Below are 24,129 nucleotides of genomic sequence, written 5' to 3' on the forward strand. Positions count from 1 at the left end.
TCTACTTTGCAGGAGCTTAATTAAAGAAAAGCTACAGCATCCTGGGGGGTACATATATTTCCAGATGCTTCCTTTAGTCATGCCATACTGGGCAACACATTTAGTTTTCAAAGTTATCTTCTTTTAACTTTAGTCAGCACTATTGCTGCCAGCTCTCAGCACTGCACTAACTCTCAGCAATGTTAACTTGACCACCAGTGGGTTGCAAGTTGAAGTCTAGAGAAGAGGTCAATTGTAACAATGGGAAATAAAGTACTGGGAGGCAAATAAAATCCCTGGTTTGATAGTTGGGTGTGAGGTAGGAGGTGGCAGGCATATGGGATTATAGTGAGTTGATATTTCACTAGTCTGTAAGGGGATGTCTGACCTTCCACTACACTTTTTCACAAGAGTGGAGAATACAGGATCACTTTGTACGGCAGCACTATCACCAGAGAAAGCCAATGTCATAAGCAATAACAGAGCTGTTAGATTTCAGGTTATGGGTCCCATGAATATGTATGTGTTTTAGACCTTATATGCAATTGAGTGCTTCTAGTTACTGAGATTAAAGGGGGAAAAAAAAAGAAAACTGCATCTACAGTGTAGATTAGAAATACCTCTGTTAGTTACTTGAAAAGACTTAAATATAATTGTTTTATGAAAATAAATTGAAATTGAGGCCTTGGAAGTTAACCTATTGTTACCTGTTAAAACTTACACACAGTATGCACCCTTGTATCATACATAGACCAATATTGCTAGACCCTATTGCAGTATTTCTAGACCCTATTTATCATTTTTTAATCAGTACAGTTGTGGCATCCTATTTTTAAAGAACTCCTAACTGAATATTCTGTACAGACGTTGAAGAAAAAAAGAAAAACATTTTTAAAAAATTTAACCACTAGCTTAGCTAAGCTAAAGTATTAATTGTACCGTCATTACATTGTTCCCATTTAATCTACAAATAGAGCAAACCCCTCAAAAGTAAGTATATTCTATTCCAAAGTAATCAGATGATACAAAATGAAAAACAGGAAAGAATGCAACTTTGGGAGATTTGGAAAATTCTTACAGAAGGGCATTACAATTCTAGCAACCATTTACTTTCACTGTTTAGCCTTATAACCTATGGTTTACTAGATGCTAACTGGCAGTTACAAAGCAGCATTTTGTTTCTCATTTCTATTGACAAACTTTCAATTAGAACAAAAAATTTAAAATGTTGTTGAATACTCTTAAACTGAAAAATGTTCTTTAAGGGAATGCTGTTACAACAGATTGCTTTTGTAAAAGAAATGTACATCTCAGAGGACTTTACTGGTAAAATAAAAATCAAAACTAATTAAGTTTTGGAGCTTGGCTGTGAGAACAGTAATAATATATACCTACTCATTAAAAGTTTAATCAATCTTTCCCCCATATTTGTTTTACAATGGGCTCTACACTATTTTATGTACTACTTATTATTTGTAAGGGAAGCTAGCTATTCCACATTCCAATTTCATCATTTTAAACCAAAAATCTATATTACTTTGTATAAGTTATTGTTTAACTGGCTTGAATTTTACACTTAGTAAGAAACAACCGCTAAGAAGTACTATTATAATTACTAAGAGCCTTAACACTGGCCTTAGTGGGGACACAGTTTTGTCTTTGGAGCAACAACATACTGGTAGAATATCATTTTACAATGCATAAATTTGATTGTCTGACAGATGACTTGTCCCCTTGGGACAGAGTGAAGCATTTCTGGTGATGCTTATCCAATCCCTTCTTAAGAGTCTTCAATAATGGAGATATTTTCTCAGGTAATTTACTCCAATATTTGACTTTCTGCTACAATGATTTTTTTGTATCTAATCTAATCCACCTGGCATAATTTAAACCCACTACTCATTATCTGTCTACTGCAGTGAACAAGCATATATAAATTCCACAGACTATTGGAAGTTAGTTCCATTTTTTACACAGTTTATGCTGTCTGGAATTCTGATTATTTCCATTGCTTTTTTTTGGACCTTCTTGCAATGGGAAATTTTCCCACTTCTTTCTTTAAACATGGCATCTCAAATGAAAAGTGTTCCAGCTGATGTGTTATCAGCACTGATTAGAATAATTATTTTACTTGCTTTACTAACATTATTCCTATTTATATATATATCAGCACAGTGTCTACCTCTGCTCTTAGTTCCTGTTCAGCTTGTGATCTACAATACCAAACACATAGATTACTTCAACAGCATTATCTAGTCTTGCATTTAATATTATTTACCCTTCATACCTAAATGAAAATGTCAGCATTTTTCCTTACTGAGTTTCTCTCCAGTTTGACAACAGATCACTGGTGATATTCTGTATGTACCATTTTGCAAACAATTACACAATTTCCCAACACTGTGTCTAGTCTAAATCTGACCACCTCGCTTATGGGAATGTGGCATCAAACAGTGTCAAGCTAATTAAAGATACGACATCTACTGCTTCTCCCTTAACCTCAAGACCTGCTATGTTATAGGAGGAAAATAATTCAGTTTGAAATAGCTAATTTTTTGTTAATCTATTGACACATGTTCTGTCAGGAAAAATAATCTCATAGTAGTGAATGTGCTATAAATTCACACCATCAGTTATTTCACAATACCTTCCATGTGTACATAGAATCTAAGCGAACAGTAATAAGAGGAAGAAAATCACAGTGCTACCAGCAACAGTCTGTAATATGCAAATATTATTTGAATTATGCTTTAAACAAAGGAATTCCCTTTTATTCAAAAACTAAAGTGTTGGAAGGGTGGGAAGTGAAAAAAAGAGTATTGTTGACCCTTCCAAGATGCATCGTCTCTGATAATCATTTATTTTTTTGAGGTAAAATGCAGCTAATGCAACAGGTTTATGTGCTGTAGAAGTGGTACCCAGCTGCTTGTTCTGAAGCTGGTTCATAATATCAAAGACTGTTTTCTTTCAGTTCATTGCTCTCCAAATATGTGGAAACCCCAAATCCTCAATTTCTGAAGCATTGTTCAATAGGTTTAGATTTAAAATTTGCTATAGCACCATTCGCTATTGACACCTACTGCCAATAAAATGCTATTTTCCCAATGTAAAACTAACCCATAAAGTCTTATATCTTCAGTTTATTTCCCTCAAATAGCTCAATCGGAAAGCAACTTTGCCAATCTTTATGACACATAAAACTCCCCTATTTTTGCAGTCCCTGGGCCACCTGAGAGTTAAAGCACAAATAGCTGCAAAAAGAAAATGGCTGACAGTTTGTTGAAAGATTTATTGAATGAGTGGCAAGCCATTTCAATTTAAGTTTATACCTTTTCTACTTTTAAGTCATTGAGAAAGTGTGTTTTCTTTGTGTATGCAAACACTGAAGGAAAGCAGCAAAAGTTATATAAAGGTTATCTCAAAACTTGTTTTCTTAAGAATAGGATTACTATTGTAAAACTATATTGCACACATTAAAATGTGCATCTAAAATGTCTATATTTTTTCACCAGAAATATCACAGAACATGATTTTAATTTAGCGTAATGACCACTGCCCCATAAACCTACCTCTTCTGGTATGAAGGACAGCAAGCATTGCAAAGCTGACTTTCCCTTTAAGTTAACTGCATACAAATAAGGCTTTGAAGAACAGCAGTCAACCACTGTCAAACAAAATTCAGAACCAAGTTACAGATGTTATTACACTAAATATCAACTTTGTAATAGTTGCAGTACTTCAGAGTGATTTCCAACATGTTATCTATATATTTGTATGGTAAACATTTCTCACAAAGTTACAAACGAATACAGTATCTCTCATAAGGATTCTGGAGGTAATTTTGAGAAGTGTTAATCACCAGCAACTTTCATTAAAGTTGTTGATTTGGGAGAACACAATATTTGAGGAAAAAAGACAAAACAAACACTTCTTTTTTACCTTTGAATAAAAGCATTAGGCAAAAATAGTTAACTAATTAATGAAAAATAATACCACAGGGAGAAAAATCGTTGGCTGAAACTGTTTTCCTAAATTATTTTAGGCATAATCTACACTACATCAGGTTAACAGTAAGGCTTGCTTCATTTTTCAGACTTTTATGCCTAATTTAATGCACTGGCAGAAGCATGGGTTTTCAATAAACAAGGTAACATTCCTCTGAGTTCAGTATTTATCCTGGAACACCAGGACCAGTACTCATCTAGTACTTATCTCATTCACCATTTGAAGAGTACTGGACCTGACTGGATGTCACATTACTTGTTTTAAGCACAAACTCTGATCTAGAAATCACATGCAATGAGTAGATTCCCATGCTGGCTAGTTGCCTCTTGTACATAGTCTTACAGTTTTCTTCCAAGTTACGATGACTGACTAGGAGCCCTCACCTTCCCTTTGAAGTCCACCACATAGTAAGAAAACCCCTCTGTTCTTGTCAGATCATTTTTTGTAATCATCCACATATAGTTCTACATAAAGACACAACTAAATATTACAATACTGTCTTGCAACAGAAAGAGTCTCGATTTCCTGAGCTCGCAGGGACAAGAAACCATAGGAAGCATAGCTGCAAAATTGTCTTGTGAATAAAGATGTTGGAACAGCAAAGGACATTGCCAGGACTGAAGTAGAAAAGAGAGGAGCAACAATGAGTGAAGGAAAAGAATCTGCACTAGTTCTATCAAGAAATAAAAAATAGCAATCTAATTGCACATATTGCCCCAATGCCATTCTGAATTGGGCATCATGCAGAACAGAGGTCCTGTGGTTAACCTGCAGACATCCTGTACCATCAAGAAGAAGAAAGTCTGGACCTTTATATTGATGCTGAATTAAGTGAAGGGTAAACATTATCAAAACAGTGGGTAAAAGTCCATGAATAGGAAATGAGTATAGTTGTTTGGCTTTGGTTGGTTTTTTAATTTTTTTATTTATTCTTTTTATTTCAACTGGTGAGAAGAACATATTCAAGGTTTTGTGTTTGGTTTTTTGTTGGGGTTTTTTTTTATTTTAACATACCTTAGCAACTACGGGGCGGGGGGGCACGGAGCGCGGAATCTACAGGCAACCTGACATTTTCCAAACACTTATTTTTGGCAAATATCATTTTACAGGCAAACCAAAATGTCTCCTCTTAATATAAATTAAGTAGCACTTTTAAAATAATTGCTTTAGGCTTTCTTAAAACAGAAAATGTGTGTACCAGAAATAGTCTGACAGAATTCATGAAAATTTTGATATAGCAAAAGCAAATACCTGAATGGTCCTTAGCAGTCAATTTAAAATCCTTATACTTAGAAAAATCAAACTCCACTCTAGTGCATGATTGTCCTTTGTTCTGCAGCAAAAAGGGAATCGATTTTGTAGAACTGACATAAACACCACCAAAGTCAAATAGTTCCTGTAAGTTTAAAGAAAAAAAAAAAATGGGTCAAAGCACTGTGAAGTCAAGTTTATAATTGAACAGAATGTGAAAAATATAATTGTTCCAAGATTCACAATTTATGTCACAATAACAGTATCGGTTAATCAATTGTCTTGCATAAACCTTATCTTTAAGATATTTCCAGGACATAAAATGCAACAGTTTAGAATTCAAAACATAAGTCCAGTTATACCATCAGGTAAGTTTTCATCATTCAGTAAACAGATCAGTGGATTCCTTTTCCCCTTATTGCTTTTTTTTTTCCTATAACTACCTTAAAGAAATTCTCTCCCTTTTAACATACTTTTTCCAGATTGTCAAATTCAAAAGCTAAAGCTGTCAGCTGTCATTGAGTGCAATTGTTATATGTACATTTAGTTTCTAATTTCTCTTCTTAAGTTCTTCTCTCTAATAGTTTTCTCAGAATGTTAATATAGGAAAAAATGAAAAATATTCATTAAGAATAAGCCATTTTAACATCTAGATAAAGCAAAACACTATGAACCTTACCAACTGCTACAATTTTTTCATACTTACCACATCAATGTTTATTTCAGGGATCTCTACAAATCCACCAATCCTAAGCACTAGTACTCCTGAATTTCGCACTGCTACCTAAGTGAATGGACAACAATGTGATTGTTGACAAGGTCATTTTAACATAACTATCTCACCAAATCTGTCATAATTACATGAAAAAAAAGTTAAAAGAAAAAAAACAACAACAAAAAACACAAGGAACCACCAACCTACCCTACAGATATAGAGTAGAAAGAGACATTCAGCATAATTTGTAATGAAAATAATTCTGCCCTTATAATATAATGCATTTTTGTTATGGAAATCTAAAGAGATATAGAAAATGCCTTCATTTTCTAGAAGGTATATATACAGAGTCCAGTGAGATGTGGCTTCAGAGAAGAACAAATCATGCCTCTGTGGCATACCATACCTGTGATAGTCATAGCTGTCAATTGAAAAAACAACCAAAACAAAACCAGTTTTAGGAAAGACAAAAATAATGTTGTAGGAGGCTGTATCACTAGAATGAACAGTTTTCTCCGACAGGAGAAAGCTGAGTGGATGGGTTAGATCTATGCAGCAGCTCTGAGGATTGGAAAGTATACCACAACACAAAGTGCTTGACAGAGGTGCTGGTACAAAGTAGATACTATTGTTCTGAGTAATGCTACATCTGTTTTAGAAGTGGGAAAAAAAAATAATACTAGGTTTAGCGAGCATAATGTAGGCAGCCACAGAAAATGGAGAATCCAGGATTAGAGTCAGAAAAGGTAGCAAAGATTAGCCCCATGATAGCAACCTTTTTCCCATTCTCACTTATCTGACCAAGGACAAGTTCAGGAAGCAGGGATGCAGAAAACAAAATAGGATTAGATGTTTATTGCACTCCTATCAAATCAAATCTACTAGTAAATTTGCCTCTGCAATGACCACAAAAAGAAGTCAAGAAATGAAAGACAGTGCAGTATTCCAGTCCTGCTACTCTATAGATCATAAAACCTGCAGCTATGTATACACAACCTTCTGAAGACAATCACACGTTAGTTTCAACAGCTTGCCAATGATAAAATATGAATCCACTCCAACTGAGAGGCTGGTTTGATACTTCAGAGAAGGACTGAGACCAAAGTAACAGAATAAGTTATAGCAGCCATCAACTGCTGTAAGAAAACCTTTGTGGTTTTTTTCCCCTTAGAAAAGCATTAGAACACTGGAGATAAAATCCAAAAGTTGCTCAGATGTATATACATTGACACAAAACATAACATGCAGAAGACAAAGTTCTTCCAGTTTTGAATACCTCCACTCTTGTATCAAAACTCATTTTTGCGTTCGGAGTGAAACAGATTTTGAGATCAGCATGGCCTCCCACAGGTACCACACCTTCAGAAGGTGTGATCGTCATTCCAGGCAATGGATTTGAATCAAGAACCTTCAAACACAAACATGAAACATTAATAATACTGAAAAGGAGGGGGTTGGTTGGGGTTTGGTTTTTTTGTTTTCTTTTTTTTTTTTTTAATACCGATATATCTATAATGAAGATTTTATATTCTTACAAGGAGAACCTTCATAACATGTAATGCTAACTTGGACTTAGAAGTTTGGGGCAAAAATACAGGTAAACAAAAGTAACAGATTCCTAAACATGATGACTGTCAGTTTCTACTATGAAATAATTTTTGCACACCAGTTGGAAATTTCACATTCTGTTTTTCAAGTTGTTTTCATGAGATTATTAAAATCAAGACTTGCTATCTAGAAAGTCTCCACAATATTCTACAAAGCATTTTTTCAGTGACAGATAAATTCATCACTTCTTTTTTGCCATTCACAGTAAGACGACAGGACACAGGATCCTAATATTGTAAAGTTCAGTAATAATACTAGGAGAAAATATGTGGTTTACCCACAATTAGTAAGTACAAAATAGTATTTGTTCTCTTCTAATGCACTCCAAACAGATAACTTTTTAAAGTATAGCTACATAAGTGAAAATGGTCAAGACCAACCAGCCATATCTTGGCTTAAGAGTAATTGCGGAGGCTTAAAAGGCTGGGTATGTTTGGGTTTTTATTTTTGTTATTGGTTATGCTGATTTTATTCCTTCAGGCCCCTCCTCCAAGAATGTAGTAATAATACTTGTTATTACAATGCTCAGTTGATAAACAGAGAAATATGGTAAAAATAAAATAAATTACTCAAGTTTCTTAGTACCATAACAATGTAGTAACAAAAATTCTGAGTATTTTAATGAAAATTATTTTGCTTCACTAAATAAATACAGCAAATTATTATGTGATCAGTAGAAATAATCAGGTTAGGTTTCCTATTAATTTGTGTGTTATGTCTTTACCCACCGTGCCATTCATCTCATCTCATCTCTTATCCAATTCATAATACAACCTATCTTCCTCTCAGATTTTAGTCTAGCAAAGTAATCACATTTGCTGTGCCTGGTCTGGGTCTATGCATGTACTGACTGGGCAGCCAGTATGAATAGGATGGCTGGTCAGTTTGGTCTGTGTCTCAAAATATAAAAGCATCCAAGCTGTAACTGCATTTTCACAGGGTACACCAGTATGAGGTTCTGCCCTCACCACTGGTTTTCATGAAACTTCCAGAATCTTTTAGACCATTACCACATTACTTGTCTGTCGGTCCATCTATCCATCAATCCAAATTTGACAGGGGGACAGACTTCCTATTCAGAGTTCCTATTCTTCAGAAAACCAGACAAAAACTTAAGTAAGTGCATATCTAATAACTGAGAACACAAAACTGAAACCTGATCTGGTAAAATCAACTCCCTTCTTCCTCCCCATCCCAAGAAGTTAAATATGCTAAGAACAATTTTAGCTTACTTGGAAGTAGGCATGACTGTACCCTGTGTTTTGAAGAATGGCTGTCTTACAAGTAGATAAACCCACTGGACTATGACCGAAGGATATCCTTGGTTCCATAAACTGAACTTTAGCAGTACTAAGCTATAAAAAAAGAAAACAGGCAAACTAAATAACATATTATTAAGTACAAATAAATAATTCAGCCTAATTTTCTTTTCGTTATATAATGAGCTAACATACTTGTGGAAATGCATAAATTAGAAGTATTCAAATAGACAGAGAAAGTTTAAATGTGATACAAGATTTACTCAATGTATTGAGCTTATCTGATTCAAACTGAACAGACACAACCTCGGAGATATTTCTGTGCTAATTTCAAGACAGATAAAATGTAATTAAATTTAATTTAACAGCACAAGCTCCATGATTTTTTTTAATCCTAAATGTGTGATCAGGATAAGATACTTCAGAGATTTTAACAGCAGTAGAAATGCCAATATTCCAATTTACACACATCCTGGTTTACATATGGCTATTTCCAAGGCTTCAAAAGAAAAGGAATAAGAGAAAAAAAAGGTATGGGGGAAAAAAAATAAAAGAGAAAGCAGGCACATCAAAAGGAAGGGAAATGTTTTCTTGGCTCCCAAAATGGAAGTTCTAGAGCATGCAGCCAGTAGAATACAGTTTAAAAAAAGAGTCTGTCTCCTTCACACTCCCTGGCATGTAACATAAGATAACAAATGATTAACCTAAGCTGAATTTCACTGTTTAGAAGACTATCCAGAAGATTGCTTTTCAAATTAACAAATACCATGTTCAAATAACAATATAAAATTATGTTACAGACTATTGTTACCCTGAAGCTCTGAAACATACCTTCCCACACACCTTGATTTTTATCCCATTAATATATATCTAAGGAACTTTCATACCACCCCTCAGTCTTTGTTTGACTAAACTAAGTAAGCCAAGAAGAGTTACCACTGAATATATAAGGACCACTAAGTTGTGGTGCCAAAGGAAGTACATAATCAAAAGCAAGAAAAAGGCAAATTGTCTTTCTCTTGCCTTCTTGATCACATCTTTGGAAAAATAATCTCTTGTTAAACATGTCAAATAGAAGCCATATGAAATTAAAATAATTTTTGAATACATGGTAATAGAAATATAGTTAAGAAATTACTTGTTTAAAAAAAAAAAACCCACACATTTTGCTTCTCTAGATCTGCTGTATGAATTGTTACCTTTGCAAAACATTTCAACTTAATTGTGTTTCCTTTACGCACACATAACTTGAATTCTCCTGCTTTTGGAGAGTTGAACCCTGGATGCCAAACAACTTCACAGTCCAGATCTCTATAGGCCTCCACAAAGCCTAAATAAATGTGCATAATTTACATGTTATAGCATATACATGTACAATTATCAAATTACATTGTATAATTAGAAATAACATAAGCACATTAAAGTGAAATGGCCTTCTATTACTGAAGACTAAGCCTACATTTCAAATTTGTTGAACAGTGTGCTGAATTAAGTAAAATTAGCTTCTGAATTCTCATGACAATTACATAATCTGTTTATTAGTATCCCGCAGGAGAACACACTCAAAGTTCACTGGTATTTTTTCACCATAAATTACTCTATCAACATTTTAAAAAATAAAAGAACAGACTATCCTTCTTGTAGAATAACAACTTTGGGAAAGACCATATACGTTTTCTTATTTGCGACTGAGTCTGAACTCGTATCAGCAGAAATATCTTTTCTCAAGAATCAGAGCACACAAAGCTCCTGATCCAGCCAAATCTTGTTTGAACTGTGTAATGGCAATTTGTTTAACAGTTAGTTCTTTAATGATGGAGATCCAACATACCCCTGCAGAACACTATCTTTCAAAGGAAAGAAGGTAAAAGCTAATGTCTCACACAATTCTAGCAAATATTGATCTATAATACAAGTGGGAATTCAATCTGGGATTAGTTTCATTTGTGTCACTCAGACTGTCTAAATCAACTTCTTAGCAGCTTCATTCACACAGTGCTTTTGGAAAATTTCCTATCCTGATGAGCTGTATGATATTGCTAACTGCCATTAAATAGTTGCCTCGCTTTTGAAGTATCAGTAATCTATGCTGACAAAAATAGTTACGTAAGCGTTGCTGGCTGGACACAGAAACAGCAAGCTGTACTGAGTATGCACTCAGGGTAGGGCTTATACAGGGAGTGCTGCTATGGTATTAACACTCTGATCTGATGCTACTTTTGAGATACACCGATATTGACCCAAATCTAATAAATACAGTTTATAGCATCAGCTGAATCTTTGTCTTACTTAACATTATTGACATTTAAGATATGTGCACACACACCGTACTTGCATAGTATACCTTTGGCTGGCTGTATAGAAAATGCTGTTCCTCCATCTGTAATAACAGGTTTCCAAGTAAACTCAGCAGGATGATTCCTGGGATTGTATACCCTGACAGTTTTTCTAAATTCTGTCTCTGCTAGGTAGCCAGGAATAGGACGTAAAACCAGTTCCCTTGCAGACAGCTCAAGTGCAACAGACACCGCTTTTGCAACTACCAGCACATGCCCAAGGTGTTGGCTGTTTATTGTATAAGTGAAAGATCTGTAACATAAAAATATGTATTTCTCAATATTTTTCTGTATTTATTATGCTGCAGAGTAAAATTTATGTGAAATATCATCATCAGCAAGAAAATACTTAACAAAACAAATGAGTGTGAACATACAGTCAAGACTGACAAGAGAAAGCAATTTGTAGTTGTTTTGCATACAACTTAAATCATGACAAAAGTGAAGATCATGCCAAAGGATGATCAACCTCACACAGTCATTTTAACAGCATTGGTAAAGTGAGAGTTCCATCTCCATACCGGAAGGCTAGAAAATAGTTTGCCTAGACATTTACCTATGAGGTGTGTCAAAAGATCTTATCATAGATACAGTGATGCAACACTATGCCAGAAAGAGAACAGTATTTTTCATAAAAGTGCTCTTAATAAATGCACTGTAATAGGCAACTTTCTTCCCTGATATACCTGTGGCTATATGGGCTTTTGACAGGACAGCTTTCTGGGTTTTTTAAACCCTAAGAAACATTACTATACTAGCAAAATTTTGCAACATAAAATTGCATTAATTATTGCCATATCACCACCAATAAGTGTAGACCATTAACACTTACCATAATTACACTAAGTTTAAACCAGCCACATGATTTTTTTTATTCTACTATTGCAAAGAAAATATGTAAATCAGGACAAATATAAGGCGACTTACCTTTTAAACATTCCAAGAGTGTTTGTCTCAAAGACAATTGGAATATGAGTCTTTGTAAGAGGAGGCACCACCTGAGACAATGGACTTGTCTGCTGTAATTCATCAATTTCAATCTCAATTTGTATCCATATATGAACTAACAAGTTATTGATGATGTGCAATTTTCTGGCTGTTGTGGAATACACACAAACATCACCAAAATCCATAGTAGAAGGACCTGGAATATATAAGTAGTAAGATCTTCAACATTAAAAAGTAAAAGTTAATGTAAGAAAGCATAACTACTAAAACATTGTGACCAAAACATTTTAGTTCCTTCAAATTACAGACTTAATCAGCCAGAACAATCCTGTAGCAGAACAAATTCACACTGAACTTTGGAAGTAAATGCCATGCATGTTCTGTGAATGTTTTCAGTAGTACAACTCAAGAGCCAGCACCAACATTTACTTCTTAATTCTGTGTTAGCCAGCTATTAAAACAGCAAAAGCAATGTGTTAATTACTAAAAGCATTATGAATAATCATAAATACTTCTTGTTTTTAATCAGGTATTGAAGTGGCTAGAGAACCAGCAATTCACTGAGAGGTTATATATTTAACCTGTTTATTTGCTCCCTGATATGTGACTATTTGGTTTAATAACACATGTGATTTGATGGTGACAGAATTATCTCACTACTCTATTTACTGCTATCACCAGTTCTTATACTGGTCTGCAAACTTTACTGCTCATCACACTGATCAAATATCTTACAAAACTAAGTACTTTTTGTATTAATATGTTTATCTTATTCTACCTTTCCCCATGTGTATCAGTATACACAGCTAGACTATTCAAGTTCTGGCTTCACTGAAAATAAAAAAAGCCCAGAAAGTACTAAAAATTTTCATTTTACTGCTAAATAATTTTACTGAAGAAAAAATGTCCTCAAAATAGACCAGTTTTAGTACCAAGTGTTGTTAATAGGTGAGTCCCTCATAGACTTTAGAAGGTGTTACTCCCCAGCGCAGAGCATTCCACTGAAATTATTTTGAAGGAGGATCCTGAAGGAGTTTTATTTTTTGGGGGTATCACTGTTTACTGCTAATTCCCAGAAGCATTCCCATGAATCTTCCTGATATTAATGCTGGTCCGGATACTATCCAATAACAAGGCTTAAGAGCATGAGCAATGCTCATACTACGTGGTATCGATTTCTCTATAATAGGTTGTAGTATGAGCAGTTGTTAAAGGAAGCTCTCCTTTTACATGTTCATACCTCATCATAACTCAGTATTTTCTGATGAATACAAAGCTTTAGTTAAACACTCCTGTAGATATCAAGCTGTGACCAAATTAATCTATTTTCTATTTAAGGTGAACAAGTATGAACATAAATTAAGTTACTATAAATAAATGCCTTTTTAACAAATATATGCATTTAGTAACCAAATTAAAAATCTTACCAATGAGTATTTGATGAAGCTGCTTGGATGTCAAAGTTCGACTACAATCTTCCTTCTCTCGAGTAGAAGATGGCATAGCACTAAGCCCACTCCAAATCTGTGATAAGCACAACACATCTTCTCAAAGCAGGATCAAAATTCTTATGCTTTTTTATATGGTAAACACATTATGCTTACATTACTATTCAAGCATTTAACTTACTTCTTTGATTGAAGATTTTGAAGCAATCGCTGCCAATTTTTGACTAGTTAATAGACGATTCTCATCTAAAGGAAGCATTTTGAACTCCAGCTTCTCCTTGGGAAAATCTGTGATTGAGATCTTTGGTGACATAAGTCCTTCAGCTGGTTTAAGGCCTATGCTCACAGAATTATTATAAATGGAAAACTGCCTATATGGGAGAGGGGGGAAAAAAAAAGGAAATCTAGAAATTTGAGCATTCCATGTTCTACACATTAAACTATTTAAGATTTTTAAACATAACAAGTAATACTTTAAGTAGGAATATTTCATTATAAAAAAAAACCTCAAGTACAGAAAACACCTTGAAAAGTCTTTTATTATATTGTTTAGGCAGGGATTAACATCTATTGCACATTTGTGGCAATTGCTTAGCTAAATAGGCTGCAAGCATTGTGGCTAACAAAATATAAATAACTTTACCATGTATAAAATATCTCTTCAAGAACGATTAAGTTGTAAAGTCAAGCACTTAAAAGGTAGCAAATGCCAAGATTACAAAGGATCCTTTAATTGTGTATGTCTGAATACATACAGACCCTTATAGCTTAATTTTCAGAGCAAATAGCTTTTCTTGGTCCAAGTTCAACTCCAGTCAATCAATTTCACCTGCAACCAAGAGATCTGAAACTTCCAGAGATCTTACACAGATGGTTCATATCAAGTATTCAGAAAATTATTACTATGTTTGATAGTGACTGTGAAATTCTCCTTTCTGTTCTTGTTCCTCATGCAATATACCCTAAACATATGCATTACAGTCCTATAAACAACAGTTCACCCACTACACAACACCAGTTCCCTTCAAGAAAACCACACATTATGTGCATGCATAAAAATAAAATAAATCAAGCTCTGGATGCCTTGTTTGAATCATGATGTATATACATAGAGCAGGTAAACTGAAATTCCAAGAATAATCCACTGGCATTATTAATTTTTAAATAATGGGTCTTGCAAACTTCACACTCTTAAGGTAGTCCACAAATTATATCATAATTTACATACTCAATCCAGCACTTTGGGTGAGCTAGACCAAGTTGGAAAAATGTACAATTTATTAATACAAAAATAAAAGAGAATCCAAAACAATAAATGTTATGTTTTTCCTATAACCATAATCAACTCTTCTTAAAACTTGGCATCATATTTCAAGTTCCATGCCTCTGTCCCTACATTTTACCCAGAAAGTGATCTATAAGTGCCTAAATGAACATTTGACCAAAATGGGTTTTGAATGTATTATAAATTAAGGTCCCAAGACCATAAGCATTTCATCATCGGACAAATTTAGGTATATGATTGATGCCACTAAGTTAATTCTGCATATATATACCCATACTTTTCATATGATCCTAAAGTATTTATTTATCCTTTCAACAGTCTTACCTGGCAGCATCTTTCTGTAAACGACGCTGTCTTAAACTAGAAATGAAGTCTGCGTAGTATTCCTTATGTGCTTCTTTTGACAGTCGTTCACAGTCAGTATAAGAAAACTCTGGATCTATATAATTATATCTCTCAGTCTTTGTGAAAATAGTCCTAAATATGTAAACAGAATTGTAGTTTCACTACTTGTGTAAAATGATTCTGGATATTGTTAGAAAGAAAACATACCGATTTTGCTACATATATATTTCATTGCAAACATTCTTTTTGTCACAGCTGATTATTAATATTTGACCTTGTAAAGGCAACCATAAAAATGAAATATTGAAACTGTAATAGCTACATTTGTAGTTTCATATAAGAAAAGCAACTCAAGAAATTTATGTGCAAGAGGCTCAAAGTTAAGTAGAATGCAATTAATTTTAAAGAACTTCCAGCCTGGGGAAAAAGAATCACAGAGTCACAGAATCGCTAAGGTTGGAAAGGACCTTCAAGATCATCAAGTCCAACCATTAATCCAGCGCCACCGTGTCCCCTAGACCATGTCCTGAAGCGCCACATCCACACGTTTCTTGAACACTTCCAGAGATGGCGACTCCACCACCTCCCTGGGCAGCCTGTTCCAATGCCTGACCACCCTCTCGGTGAAGAAGTTTTTCCTAATATCCAATCTAAATCTCCCCTGGTGCAACTTGAGGCCATTTCCTCTCGTCCTATCGCTGGTTACTTGGGAGAAGAGACCAGCACCCTCGTCGCCACAACCCCCTTTCAGGTAGTTGTAGAGAGCAATAAGGTCTCCTCTCAGCCTCCTCTTCTCCAGACTGTAAACTGTCATATGAGTAACCAATCTTGAACAACTACACAGTATTTACAAATGTGTGGTTTTAAATATCATATTTGCATAATTTTTACCTGTACTTTTTGTTCCATTCACTAGGCCTAATGCTGGCTGCGCGGTCATTAGGAAAAGCTGTAAGTGCATCACCCTTACAATTCCTGTTTATCCAGTGAGTATGAATTTGTGTTTGGATTGATTTAAGCATTGCCACAGGTGCTGTATCAGTGCACTGCCCTGTGCCATCAGCGACAAACTGTCCAGTTGCATTGGAAATCATTGGTGTTATACCTTAAAATTCAAATAAAACATGTTACATACACTTATACTAATACTTTCTAAACAAAATTCAAAGTATTAGAAAAATATTTCTGAATTTATACTGGTCCACCCAGCAGCCCAACAATCAGTCACCAATCACATTATATTTTCCTCAGACAAGAATGAAGAAGGCATTCGACCATACTCACAGCCAACCACCTTCCCTGGCCTAGATCACAGACTACCACTATGTCCAGCTGTGACGTTTTGTCTTGCACGTGTACCTGACCAAACACTCAGAGCTGCCTGTGTTACAACACTGTCCGCGGTGTCCTAAAGCTTGTCTTAAGGGCTGCAAACACAAGCATGATTCTTCACAAAGAACTCACAAGCTATCACAACTAAAAAGAGAGCTCAGATCTTTTTCACTCCAGTTTTAGAAAAGCACATATACATTAAAGAGAAAAATTATGACAGAAACTAGGCCATGTGTTTGCTCACCTCTCCTACATAAAGATACATGTTTAAAACAGCACTATAAATAAGTAAATACATTCTTCAACTGCCCCTTCCTCCTTAACCTGCAAAAATATTGATACATTAAACTAAACACACTGTAGCCTTACTTTACTCTCAAATGGCTAAAACTAAAAAAAAACCCCACCAAGCAAAACAAAAAAAACCTACTTTCCATCCTCCAAACTATAGGAGTGATTACAACTTCCACTGTGCCCAGGAAGGCACAGTTTACAAGAAGCTTCATTCCAGTCTCTTTGCCCCTCCACCAAATAAAGAGACAAGTACACATACTCATCCACAGAGACTGGGAGAAAAGAACAAAAAGATACGGAACCCATCCGTATAAGGACCTGAAAAAAAATCACTTTCCCTCCACACTTCAGTGAAGCTTAAAAGCAAAACACGGGTATTAGTAGCCTATAGAGTACAGATACACCTCATTAATCCCTTTATAAACCTACAAACAGGAGCAGAATGGGGATGTTAATAGAGCAAATGGTAGACAATTTAGAAAAGCTGACTTTAATACTACACTAAATCTTTGATCCACAGAAACATATTTGAACTGTGTTTTTGGAGCAGGAAAACTGCAGGAGCTCTGGATTTCAACAACAAATCCCAAAAGTTGCAAAACTTTAGTTTCTCATCAATTCTTGATTGCAATGGACTTGAAATACCTTCCTGAAAGTAGCAGGAAGGGCCAGTGGCTTATCAACCATTCTCATATTTGTAGAAACAACAATTTATCCTGACTTTCCAATGCCTTCCTCTTTTTACTTCCCCACAATGCTCTCTTTGAAAAAAAAATGGCTATTGCCTTCCTGTTTTTCATTAGGGAGTACACCAAGTGGGCAGCAATCAGTTACGGAGTATTCAATCTCCTCTCCTTATCTACACACAGAAACCAGATGTACCACCATACAGGACAGCCCTGTTGCACTAGTACTACCTGCAGATGCCACGGCATATTTCATGCTAGAAAATCTACTTTTCCCATGACTGGTTTTAAAATCTGGTGACAGGCTTAGTCAAATCTACTGTAAAGTGGTTGTTCGTGGAACACATTAGGAACATGAGGAACAAATTGGAGACTAGTTATTGCATATCCTGAAAGATTCTTTAAAGATTCATAGGATGAGAAAAATCAATGGGACAGGTAGCAGGCTGTATTAACTGGCAAATTCATCTGGCAGTATTTCAACCAATAAAGAATACCCTGTTATCTTTCCGAACTTCTTTCTGTGTTTTACCCATCTCTCTACCTACAAGTGAAACATATTAGCACTGTGTAATGGCATCACTGCCAAAATCTGAAGCCTTTGGTTTCTGATTTATAAAAGTTACATAATAATACGATGAAAATTTATGCTTTAATAGTTAATTTTTGTTACCATTATTTTATACTCTTATGGGTATATGTCATACAAATGAGCATTCCCTCAACTCCCAAAGAGATATTATTTTTTTAAAAACAAACTAAACATGGTAAAAAAATCCTCTTTTAAAATGTTAAAAATGTACTTTTTAAACATTTTATCACTTGTTACTTATCTTTTTAGCATCTTACCAGGATTAATTTTGAATAGAATGTTTTTTCGTTTAGATTTGCACACACCAATAAAGCTCAAATATATGTGGTGAAAGAATTGTGTCTTCAAAACCCGTGAATTATTTTTCTCTAGTCCTGTACCAATGATATCAACAACTTGCTTCACTTTAAATGTTCCTATTTGATGTGGAGAAAATGAAAACATCACATCCTGGAAAAGAAAAGTCATTATGAGATATATGACGCAGAAAAGCAAAGAGAAAAAGCTTTGTGTAATTCTCTGTTTAATTGAGTTAGTTCTCTCCACACTTACTTCTGAGATAGGTGTTCAAAATTGGGCTTATCTAATATGCCAACAGCCACACATAAATTAGCAATATAAGGAAATATAAATGCTACACGTTAGAACACAACAAAGTCTCACTTGCTCATTTCTAGGACAAATTTTTCTCCCTTGTGCCCCAAGTTACAAGTTTGTGAAATTATAAATGTAAGTCAAATATGGAGACATTTGGCAAAGTTTCTTCCATTAAAAGAAATGTTATGTTACTCAACTATTTGTGATTTACTGAAAGATATTAAAATTAACCTTCTGCAAAGGTTTGAGTATAAATCAATCTTCTCAAGCCAGTAAAATACAAAAAATTTAAAGACAGGAAAAACCTGGGTAAAGTTTATTTAGTACTACAATTGGGTTTTTTCCCAAAATTTAAAATAACACTTGTTGCTTCATGGAGCACAGGAAACAACATTAAAAGACTCCACATGAGGAGAAAAAAATTGTATATTTGTCTGATATTAAATATCATGGCTAGTGAAATTAAATTGTTCTGGTTTACTTTTGAAAAATTCCACTGCTGACCACTGTAACATAACATGCATATCTACATAATCTACGAGAAAGAGGTAATTACCTTTGCAGAGCTTTTTTTAATTTTTCCTTTTTCAGGAGAAATATTAAAGTGAGCAGTCTTGCGGAAGCTGAACGTTACTGGAAGGGACTCGGATTCATTTTTGAGTGTGCACAGAACTTGTGTTTGTTCACCCAAGAAACAGTCCATAAACTTAATAACTGGTCCTGGATTAAAAGTTAACATGACAGGAAGCCCAGAACCTGTCAAAGCTAACTCCGTGTGATGAGGATGATTCACTGCATTAGAAAAATACAAAAAACAAACAAAAAACCTCATACACCTATTAGCTTACAAACAGAAAAATCAGACTGTAGTTGTAGGGTGCAAAAACAAAATAATACCATAATACAATATGATTTATAATGCAGTTTTCTATAAATTTAACACAGACATGCATACTTATAATGCCTGTTAGATAATGTATTCCTTCATTAGGGAAGTTGAGGGTGATCAAATATTCACTAGAAAATGCACAAAACTTGGTATTACCAAAATGCTTGTGACTTGCAATGGCTGGGGGTTTTTTACATCCTCCAAATATTTACATTTATAATTAAGTTCTAGATGTTCATGACCAGCAGGAGTATTCATGACATGCATGATTCCCTCCTTCTTTCTAGTCACTGTTCAAAGAGTTTTTGGTGCTAAAGCATTAAAGATGTAAGTTACAATAATTTATTTGTATTGATATAAATAAAATAAACACAGGTTTCCCATAAAACTGCTAAGAAGATGAAGAAATTAAAAAAGAAAAAACTATATATCTTGATTTATTTTTATCATCCATATATACATTTCTGATAGTGACTATAAATTTCTGATAACATACTTGTGGTTGCTGGGGCACCATCACTGAGGGCCTGCAGATAGCCATCTTTATTCCCAACAGCTTCAAATCTCAGAAACAGTACGTAATCTTGTTTCAGTATTGAGTCATTCACTTCAAAGCCCCTTTTAAATTTTCTGTAAGAGTCACAATCTCTAATTACAAGATGGGGAAAAAATAAACCACCAAACCCTAACCTCCCCCCAAAAAAAATCAAGGCTTATTTTTTGTCATCCAGTCTGGCTTTTTTTGCTGTTGGCTTGAACAAATGATCTTTATTTCTCTCTCACTCTCTCACTCTCTCACACACACTTGGACCACTCACTCACTTTGGACTAAAGCACAATGTAACCAAAGATTTCTCATAAGGTAGCAAGGTTCCTTGATTGGGAATGCACAAGATCAAGGTGGAAACATCAACATCTCTTTTTCTATTTTTCAGGCTTAAGTCTTGTAAAACAGCATCTGCACTCCTCTGAAGATCTGTCCCCTAAAAAATAATCAAAATGTGAAATAGTTCAGCCTGTTCTGCTTCCCCTTTTGTGTTTTGCTTGGTTTTTTTCTACACATACATTTTGATATATTTCACAAGTGGAAAGACTTAACGTAAGTAATAGCACTGACATAGTTACATATCACATGGCTAATTAACCAATTTTTAAACATCAATTTCATGTCAATGTTTTGAATTTCCCTTTTTAAAGATGGTGCTCACTCAGATGATTTCACTGTCTGAGAAAAACAAGTGAAACCACAGATGCTTAACATCTTCTAATACAAAATATATTTTTATAACTCCTACTAAATGATAAGAAATCCAGTAGGTCAAGCAAAACCACTCAGAAACAACAACAACAAAAAAAACCACCCCATACCCAGGGAACTTTCTTAACATTGTTATGGTTAAGATGTCACAAAGTGAAAGAAAAATATCTGAAAAACTTAATTTCAAGGTTAAATTATAGCAAAAACTTGTTGGTTGGACAGAAGTTTCAGAAAGCCTACTGACTGGGAAATAGTATGACATACTAAACACTACTGCAAGGTGAATGTTGAGAAACAAAAAATGCAAAAGCAGAAATGAAAACAAGTTTTCTACTAAAATAAAAACCAGAACAGTTTCTTACCACCTCTCCTTCAATGGCATTGTCTTCCAGTACTGCTACCCAGTCCATACACTCAGGACTTTCATTGTATAAAGATATTTGTTCAGTCTTTGAGGACCCAAAGTAAACTGGTCCAAAGTTAATGCATTTCAATATATTTCCACAAGACACTCCTAGAACTTTAAGAACTTGTTCAACCACAACAGCTTTGATCCATACTTCAGTGTAGCCATGACCTTCCAACTTCACTCTGTCAGTAAGAGTAGCAAGCAGCAATAGGTAATGGAGAAACGTGTTAGAAGTGCTCAGTTTGGTTTTTATTAGAACCTATGCAACACTCAACCAAACCAGAGCATTTATATCATTGGCTTTCCATAGATAAGCTAAGGGGAGGGAGGGGAGAAGAGTTGTTCCTGTTGCACATCTCTCAGTATACAACTTGTTTGTTTTCTTTTGGCTCCTGTTGTTCCTGCCTGAATGCTCGGTCTTGATGATACCACAAAACACCAAAGGACCATACAGACATTGTACAAATTTTTGTTACCAGAATTCTACTGGAACAAAGCATATTTGTTCTTGTTGCACAAAAGAACCAAATATAGTAATATAACTTATTGTTCTAATAGAATCAACTATCCTTTTGAATAGCTTCTGAGCTGAAAAAAAATTTTTTAAAATCTTTGAATAGTCTTATATATAACTGCACAAGGGATCTAGGAGAGGATCTCAAATTCTTTAAGTATCATCTTTCAACTTCTGAAGCATGATTACAGGGTTCTCCGAGACAGAAAAGAAATCTCAAAAAATACGAGTAGATTCCTCTGAAAAGAATTTTGCATGCACACAGAAGCAAAATGCTTAGAAGACAAGGCAAATGGAAATAACCAGGATGTTTTCATCAAAACTGTACTATTTCTCCAAGGCAAATTCCTGTCAAATACCCATTTTAAGTCTCTCAATATTACATTATTTGTTTAAATACATATATATAGACATGTATACACATATTTATATATTTGTACAAGGCTTGGCAAGGAAACTTAAGATTCCATTTAGTCTAAAAGATATAGTAACGGCTACTAGGAACACAAAATTCACTGATAGAATTTATGTAGAATTTAAGGCCGGGAATGGGTGAAGGATAAAGTCTGAGCTCTGTGTAGCTATGTTCTTTCAGTCTGATAAACTATCTAGTAGAATGCAGAAGACAGTAGCTCTTTAACCAAGATTGGGTGAAGAAAACAATGGTGGTAGCCTGGACAGCACAGGAAAGGCAGAAAGCACAACACTTTGCAACCAAAGGTTTGAAACTCAGTAACCAAAGAAAATATCATATGAAGGAAGACGTAGCCAAGGCAAAATACAGATATTGTCTTCCCTGTTATTCTAATAGAATTTTTCTCCTTTCATTTTGTTTCTTTTCCAACAGGCTACAAAGAGCAAGAACAGGAAGAACTGAACTTCAAGTAATACATCTTAGTAATTTAAAAACAAAACAGAGCACACACACCCTGCCCCCCAAAATAAAAACCCAAGCACACCCTATTTACTATTATAGGAAAACCGGATTGAGAACTTTCCAGATTGGTATCCACTTCCAAATTCTGGCACTTCCTAAAAAGTCTATATTCACCATTTGAAGAGAACCAAGGCAGACATTGAAAAATTTTCTATTCTTAAAAGAGTTAGTGGTTGCAAATACATTCCCTCCATTTAAAATACGATACCCCAAAGGACATCATAATGTTTCTCAGACTCCTGAAACACATGGAGCCAAAAGAAAAATAGCAAAGTTACAGAAGCTAAAAAAGGAACACAGGATGTGTAGAAAGGTGAAAAACAAAGAAGCTCTTGGTTAACTGTATACTGAGAGATGTGCAAACATCCCATATCATTACAACTCATAAAAGATCTTTAATAACACAGCCAGGTACACAATTTATGCATCACTGTTCTGTGTAGATAATATAATCATCAAATTAATTTAATAAAAATAGATGTGGAAAACAGCAACTGACAACTAGGAGCATAAATTTTTAGATAAATGTTCATAATAAAGGCTACAATTTATAACAGACAAAAATATAATTTATAGAGCTGGATTTCTTCAGTCATACACTCACTTTACCACTTCTTTGATGATTCGGGGTACATCTGTGCAGATATCCACTTTAATTGTCTTTGTAGATTTTGGCTCCACCACTCCACTGGTAGGTTCTATGTTAAGCAGGATGACCCCATCATATGAAATTTTAAATGTACCTAAAAGAAACAGAACAGTAAACAGAATGTTACACAACATAAATTTTTATATTTATCTTCTTCTATTACACATTTGGAATTACAAAACACATAATGCATATATTCACAAGCAGTGTATTTCCCTATGGAAACAGGAAACATGGAGTTAATCTTTTTCAAAACTATTTCTAACACAAAGAATTTCCAGGGTTTCTTTAAATATTACACCCACATGTCCAATGCCACTTTGCAAGTTGTAAGAGAAAAGGTACTCACATTCCAAACAAAAGTGGCTATATCATAAAGCAGCTGTAAGTAACACCTTGTAAGTTACAGGATATTATATACACAGCTCTAGGCAGCTACCACAGACAGAAAGTTAAGTGCATATTGCAGGTAAGAATAGTTTTCATGATTTGGTATGCACACAACACAATTTATTGCAGATGAGAACAGTGAATATTTCTAGGTTATAAATGTATTTTTTTAATGTGAAAAAAATACTAAATGTGTATTTAACCAGCAGCACTAATTATCTGTCATTATATCATAGACAGCAAGAAATTGTTTTAAATATTGTAGGGAACATGCCCTGTTTGACCTCAGACAATAGATAATCTCCAATATGAGATCAGAGGCATGAACAAAGGACTCATTTTGTGCATGGGGTGATATGTGAGATGCAATCCTCGTGTCACAGGCCAGCGTACAGCACTTCCT

The 24,129-nt window shown here is 34.7% G+C and overlaps 1 protein-coding gene across 1 annotated transcript in view; it reads right to left on the reverse strand.

Moving 5' to 3' along the window:
• LOC104621159 (chromosome unknown open reading frame, human CXorf22) overlaps window positions 1–24,129 on the reverse strand; it is a gene marked incomplete at its 5' end in the record, with an annotated part of 37,413 nt that overhangs the window by 11,833 nt on the left and 1,451 nt on the right. The window contains 18 exons of the mRNA XM_010287575.1: window positions 3,549–3,643; window positions 5,236–5,380; window positions 5,942–6,019; window positions 7,227–7,358; window positions 8,791–8,913; window positions 10,017–10,147; window positions 11,162–11,406; window positions 12,081–12,297; window positions 13,529–13,625; window positions 13,731–13,920; window positions 15,159–15,311; window positions 16,071–16,284; window positions 18,341–18,533; window positions 19,237–19,472; window positions 20,066–20,199; window positions 20,392–20,552; window positions 21,190–21,418; window positions 23,292–23,430. Of these exons, the coding sequence (XP_010285877.1) occupies window positions 3,549–3,643; window positions 5,236–5,380; window positions 5,942–6,019; window positions 7,227–7,358; window positions 8,791–8,913; window positions 10,017–10,147; window positions 11,162–11,406; window positions 12,081–12,297; window positions 13,529–13,625; window positions 13,731–13,920; window positions 15,159–15,311; window positions 16,071–16,284; window positions 18,341–18,533; window positions 19,237–19,472; window positions 20,066–20,199; window positions 20,392–20,552; window positions 21,190–21,418; window positions 23,292–23,430 (2,912 nt within the window). The remainder of the gene's footprint in view (window positions 1–3,548; window positions 3,644–5,235; window positions 5,381–5,941; window positions 6,020–7,226; window positions 7,359–8,790; window positions 8,914–10,016; window positions 10,148–11,161; window positions 11,407–12,080; window positions 12,298–13,528; window positions 13,626–13,730; window positions 13,921–15,158; window positions 15,312–16,070; window positions 16,285–18,340; window positions 18,534–19,236; window positions 19,473–20,065; window positions 20,200–20,391; window positions 20,553–21,189; window positions 21,419–23,291; window positions 23,431–24,129) is intronic.

This window comes from Phaethon lepturus, unplaced genomic scaffold, assembly GCF_000687285.1.
Source record: "Phaethon lepturus isolate BGI_N335 unplaced genomic scaffold, ASM68728v1 scaffold325, whole genome shotgun sequence".
NCBI lineage: Eukaryota > Metazoa > Chordata > Aves > Phaethontiformes > Phaethontidae > Phaethon > Phaethon lepturus.